The sequence below is a fragment of the Quercus lobata genome, chromosome 3 (assembly GCF_001633185.2).
Source record: "Quercus lobata isolate SW786 chromosome 3, ValleyOak3.0 Primary Assembly, whole genome shotgun sequence".
In the NCBI taxonomy this organism is placed as follows: Eukaryota; Viridiplantae; Streptophyta; class Magnoliopsida; order Fagales; family Fagaceae; genus Quercus; species Quercus lobata.
Window position 1 is genome coordinate 38,501,404 of NC_044906.1, and position 13,409 is coordinate 38,514,812.

The following is a 13,409-nucleotide window of genomic DNA, read 5'->3' on the forward strand; positions in this document are numbered from 1 at the left end:
CTCCTCTAAAACATACTGGATAAAATGCCAGGTTGTATTGAGGATTTTTCAGGTGTTTCAATCAATGTTGATGTTTTAGTCAATACAATAAAATGATTAAAAGTGTGTTAAATTTAAATTATATCTTTATAGACATTTGAATAAATAAATACATACAAACATGAATTTATAGTATCACTATAATCACTCTATCTTTAAAGTGAAACTTTCAACCACCTAATAAATGAGTGTTTGATTTTGATTTTTTATTTTATGATTGGTGATACATCAATTTGTAAAAACTATATAGTAAAATTTGTAGTATCTTTACTATTATTCTATCTTTAAAGTGAGTAGATTTTCACATTAAAAAAAGAAGGAAAAAAAAAAAAAAAAAGCGAGTAGACTTGTCCATAAAAAGAGCATTTATTATTTCTTTCTTTCTTTCTTTCTTTCTTTCTTTTTTTTTTTGGTAATTATTAAGTTATTACAAAACAACTCAAACTTTAATATATAACTTTTTTTTTTTTTTTTTAAAGTACACCAAGAGGGGGAAATTCAAATCACATAAAATTTGAAGATTAGGACCACCCTCTCTTAGCTAGAACATTGCACACATTCATTTCACAATAGCTATGCTTCACTTCACTCATATAGAGCTTGGACTAAATTCCTGCAATTATTTACAATGGACTAAATTCCAGCAATCATTTCACAATGGAACCATTATTGCCAACGCAATTTCCATAGCATTGAGTTCTACAACTAGATAATGGATTTCTAGCTTCCTTGCTAAAATGAAACCATCTTGTAAGAGCATTCACAATTGGCCTTGCAAATGACATATGTAAGCAAATTTTAGCATTAAAGTACTAAAAGGCCCCAACATTTGGCCTTGTATTGGTTTGGTATCCTAAAAAAATTTAGAATTGTGCTACAATACCATCACAAATTTGTGATGGTACTGTAGCACAATTCTAAAAGGAAATAATATTTTTTATTCATTCCCCTCTCCTCCCACTCTCTATCTCACATCTCAATCTCTGTCTCTCTCTCTCTCCGTGTCTCATTTCTGGGTTTTATTTATGTTTTGAAATATATTATTTTATTGTGTAGGTATATTATTTTAATGTGCTGTATTGTAAAATAAAAATTGGGATGTTAGGTGTGTTGTAAAATGGTATGGTATAACTGATAAAGTAGCTTTTTGAGATGATAAAATAGAATATGATAGAATTTCCAAATGGGAATGCTCTAAGACCCAAGTTTTAACCAGCAAGCTAAAAGCTTGTCCTATAGCTAGGGCCTAGGGGTGACAATTTCATAAATTAACAAAAATTCATTAAAACATAGTTTGAATATAATGAAGTGAAACCCAACAGAAAGATAATAATGAAAATAACCATAATGATATTTACTTGTAACATAAAAATTCTTAATAATATAAAAGACTGAATTCTTTTTCAAATGCATGTATTAATGAATTTTATTGACACTACTATTACATTTTGTATTTTGTATTTTGTAAAAAAATTTATCAAAACGAAAATTGATAAAATTCTAATTAAAATTGATATATATCACAAGAAAATAAGTGAATTAGTCATATCATCAATTGAAAAGTATATATTAGAAAAAATTAAATTTAAAAACGTAGTTAATAAATTTCCATATCAAAAAGCAGGAAGATTGAATGAATTTTAAAAGAAATGTCTAATATTAAAAAAATATATTTAAATAGAAAATGCCCCATTTAACATTGCTACCTTAGGCCTTAAATTGTCTCAGGCCAGTCGGTGTTTGTTATTACCTTTTTAAGAAAAGATAAATGATAAATATCACCCTCTTACTTTGCCTAAAATTCAATTCACACCTCTAACTTTACCTATGGTGGAGACTTTACTGCCTTTTGATAAAGCTAAGCTATTTTGTAACAAAATGATTCGTGTTTAATCTAATTTATGGCATCATTTCACCAAAAAAAAAAAATCAATTTAATCCTCCTATTAATCTCTATGAGAATTTAGTCATTAAGAACCCCCAAACCCCCAAAACAACATAATTTTGCATTGAACAAAGTTGAAAATTAACGGCACAATTATGACAAAGACTAAAAAAGGGGTTGAATTGAACAAAATTAAAAGTTATAAAACTAAATTGAACAAAAATGGAGTTAGAAGATTAAATTGAATTTCAAGCAAATTTAGAAAGTGCAATTTGTAATTTAGCCACACCAAAAAAAAAAAAAAATCCTAACAATAAACTTGAAGGTTTTTTTTTTTTTTTTGGAAGCGTTGGGGTTAGGTCTTCGCTTTTATGGGCTTTAAAAAAGCGTTAAGCAGTACTCCAACAAATCCAACCAACTCCTTTGCTACCTTGCCTACAAGGCTCACAGATGTTAAAAACCCATAATTGAGATAGGTGCCAAATGATCGATAAATAGACCTAGACAGAAGAAAAAGTAGTACAAATTATTGAGGGAAAACAATAATGAAGAGAAAAAGAAAGAGCTCATCAACTTTTACGCTTTCTGTAAAATCCATCATTGAACTTATCCGTTCACATATGTATTACCAATTTGCCACTTTTTACTCTAACTAAAATGGATAGAGAGGTCATATACGAAAACCACAATGTATAGACTATAGACCACAATAAGAGCATTAATTCTTATCAGAATTGGCTGAGAGGGATTGAGGCATAGAGCCCCGTGATCCCGCAATGTGTGTCAAGACAAGCCACACTAGCACTGCTGACCAATTCACATACAATTGAATGCACATTGATGATGAGATTAGTTTCTGTATTGAAGCATCTGTTTGGAAAGCCACCAGTGCAGCAGTGCTCTTTCTTTTTTTTTTTTTTTTTTTTTTTTTTTTTTTGGTGTGGGGTTCAGGTATAAACCAATATTTTTTTTAAAAAAGAAAAAAAAAATTAGAGAACAAACAATTAAACAATTGGAACAATCAATATTCGTGATGCAAGCATTGCTGTATTAGATCCAAAGGTTTGTGCCTACAAAACTTAATGAAGTTTTATATAATAATACTGTGCTTGTCATTGTGATTCGCAGTGGCAGAGATAAGGTTTCAATTTAGGAGATAAGGTTTCAATTTAGGAGACAAGATTAAAAGACAAGAATGAGAGAAAAATTAACATAAAAATATTAATCTATATTAACAATAAAATAAATAAACAACAATTAAATAAATTATTTATTTCACATTATTAGAATAAATAAAAATAATCAATTTATAATTAATAACAATCAAAGTAAGAGATTAATCTATATACATAAAATTTGAACAATAAGTTGCCTGACTAGTCAACACTAATGCCCTGCCGCAGATAGCTGCTAAAGTTTAAACATCTGACAAAGCTTGGGTTCAATATCTATTTGCACTATACCTATCATGACAGTAACATACGTCCACTTTTGCCAACGTGCCATCATCTCGATGGGTCTTGTGTATTGGATGCACTGGAACCACTAGAACCAAGCCAAGTTATTGAACATCCTATAGGATTTTTTTTAATATAAATCAAAGTAAAAATATTATGAGTATAGTAAAATACAAAATTTCTTTCTCTATTCTTCTAATAAGTGTTTAAATATTTGAGTTTATAGCAAAAACTTAAAAAAAAAAAAATTTGAGTAAACAGTAATACTTATTAGAACACACATGAAAATAATAATAATAGTGTTTTAAACCGGATTTATAATACATTACATAATCAGAGTACAAATATAAAAGAGTCTAACCTTTATAGTTGTAGATTGGAGTTATAAACAGCAAATACTAGACACACACAACCAATGTAGGATAAATATCCTTATTTTTTTTTTTTTTGAATAAACAGTAATACTTATTAGAAACAAAAACTTAAAATTTGAAATTGTAAAAAAGATTAAGAGAGAAGAAGGGGAAAAAAGATGGAGAAGTTTTTAAGGTTTTTCTGTTGTAAAAAACATAAGTTAACTAAACAATTTTGAACTTTAATATTTAACTCGACTCACATGATTAGAATCCTAACTACAGCAGGCCAATTACATGGGGAAGATATTAGGACTCAAATAATTAAGTGAGTCGAGTTAAATACTAAAAGTTCAAGATTAAAAAGAAACTAATATTAGTTTCATACATACGTAATTCGTACAGAATATGCTTCTCAATCTCAATTCGTAGGATATTTTAAGGCCTACTTGAGTGATCGCCAATCCCCATGTGCGTGAATCAATTCTATACCAACCATTAAAATGGTATAAACCAAATAGATGATATTTTCGGTTTTTGAACAAAAATTAATATCTTATTTGTAAAGTATCAATTTTTTTTTTCCAGAAGAATTATAAGTATCAAATTAGACTAAAAATTTTTGTGAAAAAAATACTTTAATTCATAATTTATTCCATGATAGTAATATTATTTCAAACATAGTACGAATAATAACTTACCCCAAAAAAATTTTGGTCTAATTAATTCCGCACATCAAATATAAAATTATTAAAAGAATTATTAAGAAGGCATCATTTACAATAAAATATGAGAAATGATAGTGTCACGAAAAATATCATAATTTTTGTTACAATTCATTATGTAGTAAGTTGAGGGCGGTGAAGAAAGGGTCATGCTAACGAGTGCCTTTAGAGTATTGGTTAAAAATCCAGTTAAAAAAAGTTTTTATGTTAAAAAAAAAAAAAACAACAATTAATATTTTAACAGTTTTTTTTTTTTCATTTTCCATAAAAATGATGTCAAAATTTTTTTTAATTGAATTCTTAATCAGTGGCCTAAGAACACTAATTAGCATTTAATTTTTATTTTTTAAAATTTTTATTTTTGTGACACCAGCGTTTCTCAATATCAGTTGGCCGTAAAATCCGGTAAGTATGATCATACAATAATGACAACAATGATTATTGCTTGCTGGTGAATAAAGAAGAGACATGCAGACATGGTCGGGACTCGGAATTGGAAAAAAATAATTATATTATATTATAGAACAAGGAATGCAGCTGGCATGCATATTGAACCAGTCACTCCATGATGACACGTGTCAATACTAACGCCCTTGGAGATTATGCAGCAACATGGATTTATGATTTATCAGTCATCATGGGGGTGAGGTTGAGTCAAAACATAACGTAAATCTCGTTTCCATGACATGCTACCAAACACTAGTATGGATTTCCACCCCCCTCTCTCTCTTTTTTTTTTGGAGAATCAAGCAATCCTCATCATTAAGGACAGAGATACCATGGAAATGACCATTTGAAAATGACTGGCCTTCCTTATCCAAAAAAGAAAAAGAAAAAGACTGGGCTTCTTTTTCTTTTTTTCCTATTTTCAAATTATTTTTCCTGTAATGAAGTGCTTGTCTATTACAATTTATAGGTTAATTATTTTTTCCAAATTATTTATTGAGGAATAACCTTAAAAAAAAAAAATTTTATGGGAGAAGGTCTATAACTTATTAGTATAAATCTAGGAAAACACCAACTTATATTTCTTGGGTTATGGAGGATAATAGGATATGTTCCTATATTCATCTTTTGGTTAAAAAATGAGACTTGTGATGCCACTGTGCCAATGAATGACAGAACAGCATGCAAAGTTGAGCAAACCTTCATAACATCAATCCCCTAATTCTAAAGTCTGAATCAACAGTAGAATTATCAAATATTAAAATTCTGAAATTTCTTGAAATTTAAGAGAATTTTTTTTTTTTTAATGATAGTGAGAATTAGAATTTTAAGAGCATTAGTAAGAATTGAATTCCACACATGAAATTTCATAAGCAGGCAAATTTTGAGCCAAAGCATTGTCACAGAAACTTAATTGAACAATTGTTTTCATGAGATCAACTCAATGATATAACATCCAAATAAATAGCATTGAAATTGTGTGAACGAAGGAAAACTTTTAAGGATATGTACAAGTCCATATAAAATTAATTAAAATTCACTGAAATCTAGTAGGAATTTGTACACTGGATAAGTAAAATTGGACCCTCCAATCATTAACTTAGTCCTTTTCTTTATGCTTGATACACTAGCAAACATCACAAGGATGAACTCTATCTAACTCAGGCACACAGGGGAAAATTAAAGATACCTCCTTGAGTTTTTCTGTCTATCTGCATATCAAGGACTTCTAAAATACCATAACATCAAAACCGTTCAAGCTGTAGAGAGGGGGGAGAAGAAAAAAAGAATCTCCATCTAGGCATGGAAAAAGAGGACAAACCTCACCCAAAAGGAAAAAATAAGGCACAACGGGCAGAAGGAATAAACACGATAAATCACATGGGGCCATTAAGAATAATCCAACTTCATCCACAAGCTTCAACGTCCATCCGATGATGCAAATGATTCTGCAAAACCAGATGGCCGATTTGGAATGCTGGTTTGGGTATTGTCTCCACTAGCAAGATATGATGATGAAGTGGATTCATTTATATTGCTCATTCCCTCAAATTCCTGCCACTTCTTGAGTGCTTGCGGTAAGGGCATATCAAGGTCAATACCATAATTGTCCTCATTATCGGGTTCAGTCGGTTTCCAGAGCTCAACAAGAGAAGAAAGCACATTCACTACATAAGCCATGTCGGGCCTCTGGTAGGGTTCTCTCCCAGTGCAGTGGCCAGCCAACTCTGCAACAGTATTAATACTGGCAAGGCTTTCCTCATCAATATCAATTGTTGGGTCAACGGCCTTCTGAAATGCATCCTTGTTAAGGTACATTCTGCGGAACCACGTGACAAGGTGCAAACTTTCTTCAGGTTGGGATTCATCGAGTGCCTTTCTACCTGTGATTAGCTCCATCAAAATCACTCCAAAGCTATACAAATCAACCTTGGTAGTCACCCGTCCGGTCACTGCTCAGTCATCCATGAAAGTTTAATGTCAGTACCACAAGGATTGATAATTAATCAGAAACCACAATCATAACAACAATTTATACATGACTATGGTGAGGTATGCAGAAAAAGAAGCAGAAAAGAAAAAGGCAATATAAACAAACAGGTATAATATATGAATAACGAATGTCTGCTTTAGGATTCATTTATCCCATGAGATGAATTTGCAGGGACAGAAGCCATTCCATTTTGTTTCCATAACATTTAATTAAAGAAATTTTCAAGTACTGTCTAAAATATATTGGAGAAGAAAATAAATTTGTATGTCCTTAACAATGGAGACCTTGACAGCAACAAGATAAACAGAACACACAAAACAATGGAATTTACATGCACAAGTGCCACCATTGCACAATATTAACAGCAACATACATGGTGAACTGTCTAAACCACTGGCCCCCAAAATAAAAGGATGACATTATATTTTGCAAACTGACTATTTATCATGCACCAAATTCATATCTCAAAACTGCAGCATACAAAAATAACCAAATTCTTGCAAACGACAGAATGGACACACATTAAACACAGGTACAAATAAAATGTAGCATAAATGAATTTGAATGAGAGCAACGTAGTACTAGTACAGGAGGCTCTGAAGAAATATCAGTTTAGCTCTCATGTTTTGAGGGCATAATGAAGTCCTAACTAATCAGATAGAATATGATTTTGAGTTCAAAGATGGTGTCTTCACAAGTCACATTGCATATTATTTTCCCCACATCAATTTAATTATGTTATTTCATTCAGATTCTTAAAGATGTTTTCAGGCAGTAACATGAGAAGAATTGTCTTCTTAGAAAGTGGCTCTATATTGTGAATGGTGAAATAGACAAGGGGCTGCTATTTTGCAGTCATGTAAAATGCTGAAAGCCTATGTGCCCACTCAACTTTCCACTTAGTGGTTTCTTTTGAAGGTTCGATGTTTGACTGTTGCTTAAATTCAAAAATGTAATCTTGGTTAGTCTTGATTATTTCAAGGACAATCAGCTAAAGATTTTTCTGAGCATAGAAAAGTTTAGAAAAAATTTAAGACCTCTAATATTTAAGTCAAAAGAAAATTTAAGAAGGTACCTGCGTATTCTGGTGCAAGATACCCAAAAGTTCCAGCTAGTTTAGTTTCAACGGAGAATTTTCCTTCTGGAGCAAGTCGAACCAGTCCAAAGTCTGACACTTTAGCCCGCATATCATCTCCAAGAAGAATGTTTGATGGTTTCAGATCCCTATGGATAAAGCTTTGATGGGCTAAACTATGCAGATATTCAACTCCCCTGGCAACATCCAAGGCAATGGTCAGCCTTCGTGTCCACTCAAGTGGTTTCAACCCCAGGTCTCTCCAGTGAAATAGATGCTGACTAAGACTCCCCTGGGGCATGTATTCATAGACAAGAAGCCTCTCATTTCCATCCAAGCAATACCCAAGAAGTGCAACTAAATGCCGGTGTCGAACCTTTGTAAGAACTGCAATCTCAGACATGAATTCAGTCTGACCCTTTTCACCCACTGGCCCTGATTCCATTCTCTTCACCGCAATCTTCGTCCCATCATGCAATTCCCCCTTGTAAACGGTTCCAAAACCCCCTCTTCCCAATATATTTTCCTCACTGAAATTGTTGGTGACACTCTTCAAAACTTGAATGGAAATTACCATATTCCCAGCCTCCATGACATGAACGTCTTTGTGTCCGTTACTTCCGGGACTGAAACCATCATATGCACCACCATTTGCACCACTCGGTGCAACAGTAATCTTCACAGCATCCTGGTCCCCAGAGAATTGAGGATGTACTACCACTGCATGAGGACTTTGCACTTTACCAGAACGCTTTTTCTTTTTACTTAACCAACAGTAAACCGCAGCCCCAGCTAACAGCAGTACCACAACACCACCAACCGAAGCCCCCACAATAACTCCAACTTTAGATTTTGTCTCACCACTCTCAGAAACACCACCACCACCACTGGATGGCGAGCCAGGAGGCGCCGGTGAAGGGGAACTACTTGTAGCCTTTCCGATATCAGGATTCCCATCCGTGTTCACCTTCACACCATTTCGAAAAGCCGGTACAGCCCCATACAACCGATTATTCGAAACATCAAGTTCCACAAGATTAGGCAATTTCATAAGCTCACTCGGTATAGTACCCGTCAGAGAATTACCCGACAAGATCAATTTTTGAATCGACGGAAGCAGAGTAAAATTGGGAGAAATCGTACCCGAAAGACCCATCTTCTGAAAATTAACAACCGAAATATTGCCATTTCCCAGACATACAATCCCCTGCCAAGTATCACAAGGATCATTTCCTTTCCAATTACTCGCAAACACTTTCGGATACCCAAAAGCTTTCACAACCGATAACAAAGCATTAACGCGGGAATCACAAGCTTCACCGGGCACATCCGAACAAAAACTATTAATCCCTCTCATATCTACATTCACACTACTAGGAAACTTAGGGGCCGGCCCTTGAAGCAAATTATTAGTCAAATTCACAGTTTTAAGGCTAGGAAGATTCACAAAAGAGTCCGGAACAACTCCAGTCAATGAATTGTCCCTAAAACTAGCATCACTCAACCCAGTAACTTTAGACAAGTCCGGTATCGGACCCGTAAACTGATTCCCATGTAACCAAACGCTAGTCAAGGAAGTCATATTAGCTAAAACAGCAATAGAACCATTAAGCTTTGTATCACCCTGTTGCCCATTTAGCCAAAGTTCCTGAATACCCGAGCCAGAAAAACTCGCAGGCAATTCACCTTCTAGGTAATTGAAAGCCAAATGCAGAGTCGTCAAAGACACTAAAGAGCTTAAGTCTGGGATATTACCGGTGACGCTACAGTTGGTGGCCTCGAACGCTTGGAGTGAAGTGGCTTCCTTGATGCTTTCTGGGATGGCCCATTTTTCAAAAGGGTTGTCGTCGATGGCTATGGACTGCAACGAGGTCATGCCGGTGAAGAAATCCGAAGGGAAGCTACTGAATTGGTTGCTGTGAGCTATGATTTGAGTCAGAGAGCTTAACCCCGCGAGGCTTGGGAAATCGCCTGAGAACTGGTTTCCTTGCACCTCAAAATCGCTCAGAGCGGTAAGGTTCTGAAGCTCCTTCGGCAGTGTGCCTTGGAGATTCATGTTCTTGATTTGGATCTTCGTGATCCGGTTCGATCCGTCGCACTTTACGTTGTCCCATTCACACGGGCTCGTCGCTGTCCATCCTAGAGACCCGGGGTTCTTTATGCTCGCTCTAAAACTTTTCATCACCGCCGCGTCGTCGGAGTAAACGACAACCACATTGCCACACAGCACGAAAACAACGAAGAAAGAGAAAACCCTCATAACGACATAACCTCCACCCTTCTGGGTTTTTGCCATGGTTTTAAGTTATTTTTTCAAGATTAAAAAAAAAAAAAAAAAAAAAAAAAAAACTCACAAATGTGGATGTCTATTTCTTGAGTTTTCAGTCTGGTTTTGGTGCTGGTTTCCAAAACAAACCCAGAATAGTCACGCCTTTCCGGGTTTGTTATAGTTGTTGTTTTTTCTCTCAACAAGTTGTTATTTTTCTTGAAAAAATCAAAGCTGTTTTTTTTTTAGGGTTTATGAATTGGTGGTTACATATAAAAAAAAATGGGTTCTTCTTTCAAAGAGGGAATAATGTTTTGAAGATGAAGCGGCGGTGATAGAGCGGGCAAGAGAGAAAAAAACGTTAACAGAAAAAAGGCATATAAGAAGGGCGTGAATTTTTAATATTTTGATTTCTCAATCAGAACCGTTGGTTGTTACCATGTGAGGTTGTTGAATAGACGGTGGTGATTAGAGGTGGAGTGTGTTAGTTTGTTTGGGTTATAAGGGCTGGCAAAATAAAGCGTGGGGTCTGGACAGCATAACACTCTCTGTATACGGACTGTACTGCACGGAACGTTTTAGTGGGGCTTAAAAGAGGTTTTGTTTTGTTTTTTTTTTCTTTTTTATTTATCATTTCTTTTAGATAAGAGTTGCTGATATTTTTGTAATTTTTCTTTTTATTTTTACGGTTATTTTTTTTTCTATGAAAACTATTTATAAAAGTGTTTAACTAATTATATCCTCAGTATCCTAAATAAATATTCTTATTTTTAATTTCTGAATTTTCTAAAGTTTGAATTTTTGAATCTCTCATTTAATAATTTTTTTTTTTAGTAAATTTAGGAATATACCAAAATCCACAGCATCTTTAAATGTTTTTTTTTTTTTAATTTGTGTAACAAAATTTTATATTTACTAAATACTGATAGTGGTCTATTTATAAGTGTTAAAATATAATTATAAATTGATATCCAAGTATATTGTGTAATTGCGGGTAGGTTTTAGTGTATTTATGGGCACAAATGCGGACTCAAAATTTTTGAAACCAATTGATTAACATATTTCAATTGGTTTCAAAAAATTTTGAGTCATAATCCTTACAGAGATATTTTCTGATATAAAAAAAAAATCTTACCTACTAGGAAAATATTTTTGATATTTTCTGATATCAAAAAAAAAAAAAAAATCCTTACAGAGATATTTTTGCCTTACCTACTTGGAAAAAAAAAATCTTACCTTTTTAATCATATAAAAAGCTGGCTCTTTACTTCTTCTTTATGATCCAGCTGTATAGATTTTTTTTCAAGTCAGAAATATCGTGTGGAGTTTCTTGAACTAGTGGGACTAGAAAATATATTGAAGAGCTGTTTATCCCTTGATTGCTTCTAGTTTGTCTCATATTTCCTTTTAGGGACCACAATGATTATGTTTAATTTCAAACATTTTTTTTTTGTTGTTACTTGAAAATTATTTTTTCACAATAAAAACAAAAACTTCCTGGGATTTTCACAAGAAGTTAACAAACACTTTCTGGAGTTTTAACAAAAAATTTATCATATTATTACAATTTATGTTTCACGGACGCGGCTAAAATATTTAAGAGCACGTATCCGTGTAGGTAGCCACTAGTATCCAATACAATTTAGGTGTTTAATTTATTTAATTTTTTAGTTATTTTTTTAGTACTTTAAACAACATTTTATAAGTATTATTGTACTTCTTTACTATATATTATTGTCTCTATTATTGTTACTTCATTTACAAAACCTAAAATAAACATATTAGGTCAAAAATATTTAATATAATTATTAATATTAATTAATTGTCATATCATAAATATATCATACTTTAATTTTTCAAGAAATGTTATATCCATATATTCGTTTCAGGTCGGTCCCATACTCCCATGTAGCTTAGATTGCAATTTACAAACAATAATAAAAAAACAAACAAAAGAATTTTAGTGTTCCAACCGCGTCAAAGAGTGGATAAGAGTTAAATATTCATCTTCCTCGGTCTTGTCTGACTGTGATCACATTTTAGGCATGTTTGGCATATCGAGAAGCCCGAATCCAACGCTAATAATCAGGATTTTTAAGTAATTACTATTAATTAATTATGGGATTTGTATCAAATATCCATATTACAGTTTCTAGTTTCTACTACTTTTAATGCTGGTTTACGCGTTGCCATATTTTTTTGTCACCATCCGCAACAGTTTCTGACAAAGCTATTAAAGAATCCTTTATTATTTTTAGCTCACTTTTTAAAGTCATTAAAAAAAATATATCTTAAGAGCACTGAGTCTGTAAGATATTTCTTTTTTGAGCACATTTAATAGAGCATTTTAGTAATATATTTTCAATTTTTAAAAAATATTACACGTATTTTTATATACTTTTTAATCTACACGTATTTTAAAAAAATATAAACAACATTACTTAAATTACTCCATCATTTGGTAGAACATATTTTTTTGAGTAAAAGATATTTTAAATATGGTTATATTAATAAGTACAGATTTTTCATCCCAAAAAAATAATAATAAGTACAGATTTGGTTGGTGTAGCTGATAATATATATTTTTTCTACTGACATCAAAATTAATATAAGAAAACCCAATAATCCACCCCAATTAAAGTATATCAGGTTATTCTCAACGAAAAAAAAAGTATATCAGGTGTACAAAATACTGATCCAATAGCAGAATCAAAATTTAGTTTTAGGGGTTGAAGTTGAACTAAATTTAGATAACTAAATTCTTGTTGTAAACTATAATATATTCTATTGTAAATAAAGTTGGATATGAGGAAGGTCCGGTTTGGGATGGGAGTGCTCCACAGTTCAAGTTTTGGGTCAAGATGGGCAAGAATAAATGGGTTATCAAACACTCCAAAAATGAAGAAGAGGTGGGTCTTGGACAAAGTTCAGAAATGAAATGAGCAATTTTGGGTCTCTGGTTTGTGAAATTGGTTCTTTGATGGGTGTAAAATTATCGAACACATCGTGACTTTGTCAACACCACCTTAATACACATATATGGAAATGGAACGGATTTGGATGTGGCTTTTTTGGATTGTTCGTGGAGTTTACACGGAAGGTGTGTTGTGTTTGGTTATTAGGTTGATTGTGCTGAACCTTAACATGGTTGTTGAATCTAAAGACTTCC

The 13,409-nt window shown here is 32.8% G+C and overlaps 1 protein-coding gene across 1 annotated transcript; it reads right to left on the bottom strand.

The window, feature by feature from the left end:
• Positions 1–5,850: 5,850 nt before the first annotated feature.
• Positions 5,851–10,601, bottom strand: LOC115981658 (receptor protein kinase TMK1-like). The gene is made up of 2 exons (XM_031103946.1): positions 7,975–10,601; positions 5,851–6,858 (listed from the first exon to the last, which is right to left on the bottom strand). Exons 1-2 carry the CDS (start codon positions 10,268–10,270, stop codon positions 6,326–6,328), a joined length of 2,829 nt encoding a protein of 942 aa, XP_030959806.1. The 5' UTR covers positions 10,271–10,601; the 3' UTR covers positions 5,851–6,325.
• Positions 10,602–13,409: the final 2,808 nt, after the last annotated feature.

Bases quoted from the DNA above. Each gene is read 5' to 3' on its own strand.
- LOC115981658 (XM_031103946.1), bottom strand. From the start codon at position 10,270: ATGGCAAAAACCCAGAAGGGTGGAGGTTATGTCGTTATGAGGGTTTTC. The intron at 6,859-7,974 runs GTACCTTCTTAA...ATGACTGAGCAG, and splicing joins TCTTGCACCAGAATACGCAG to TGACCGGACGGGTGACTACC.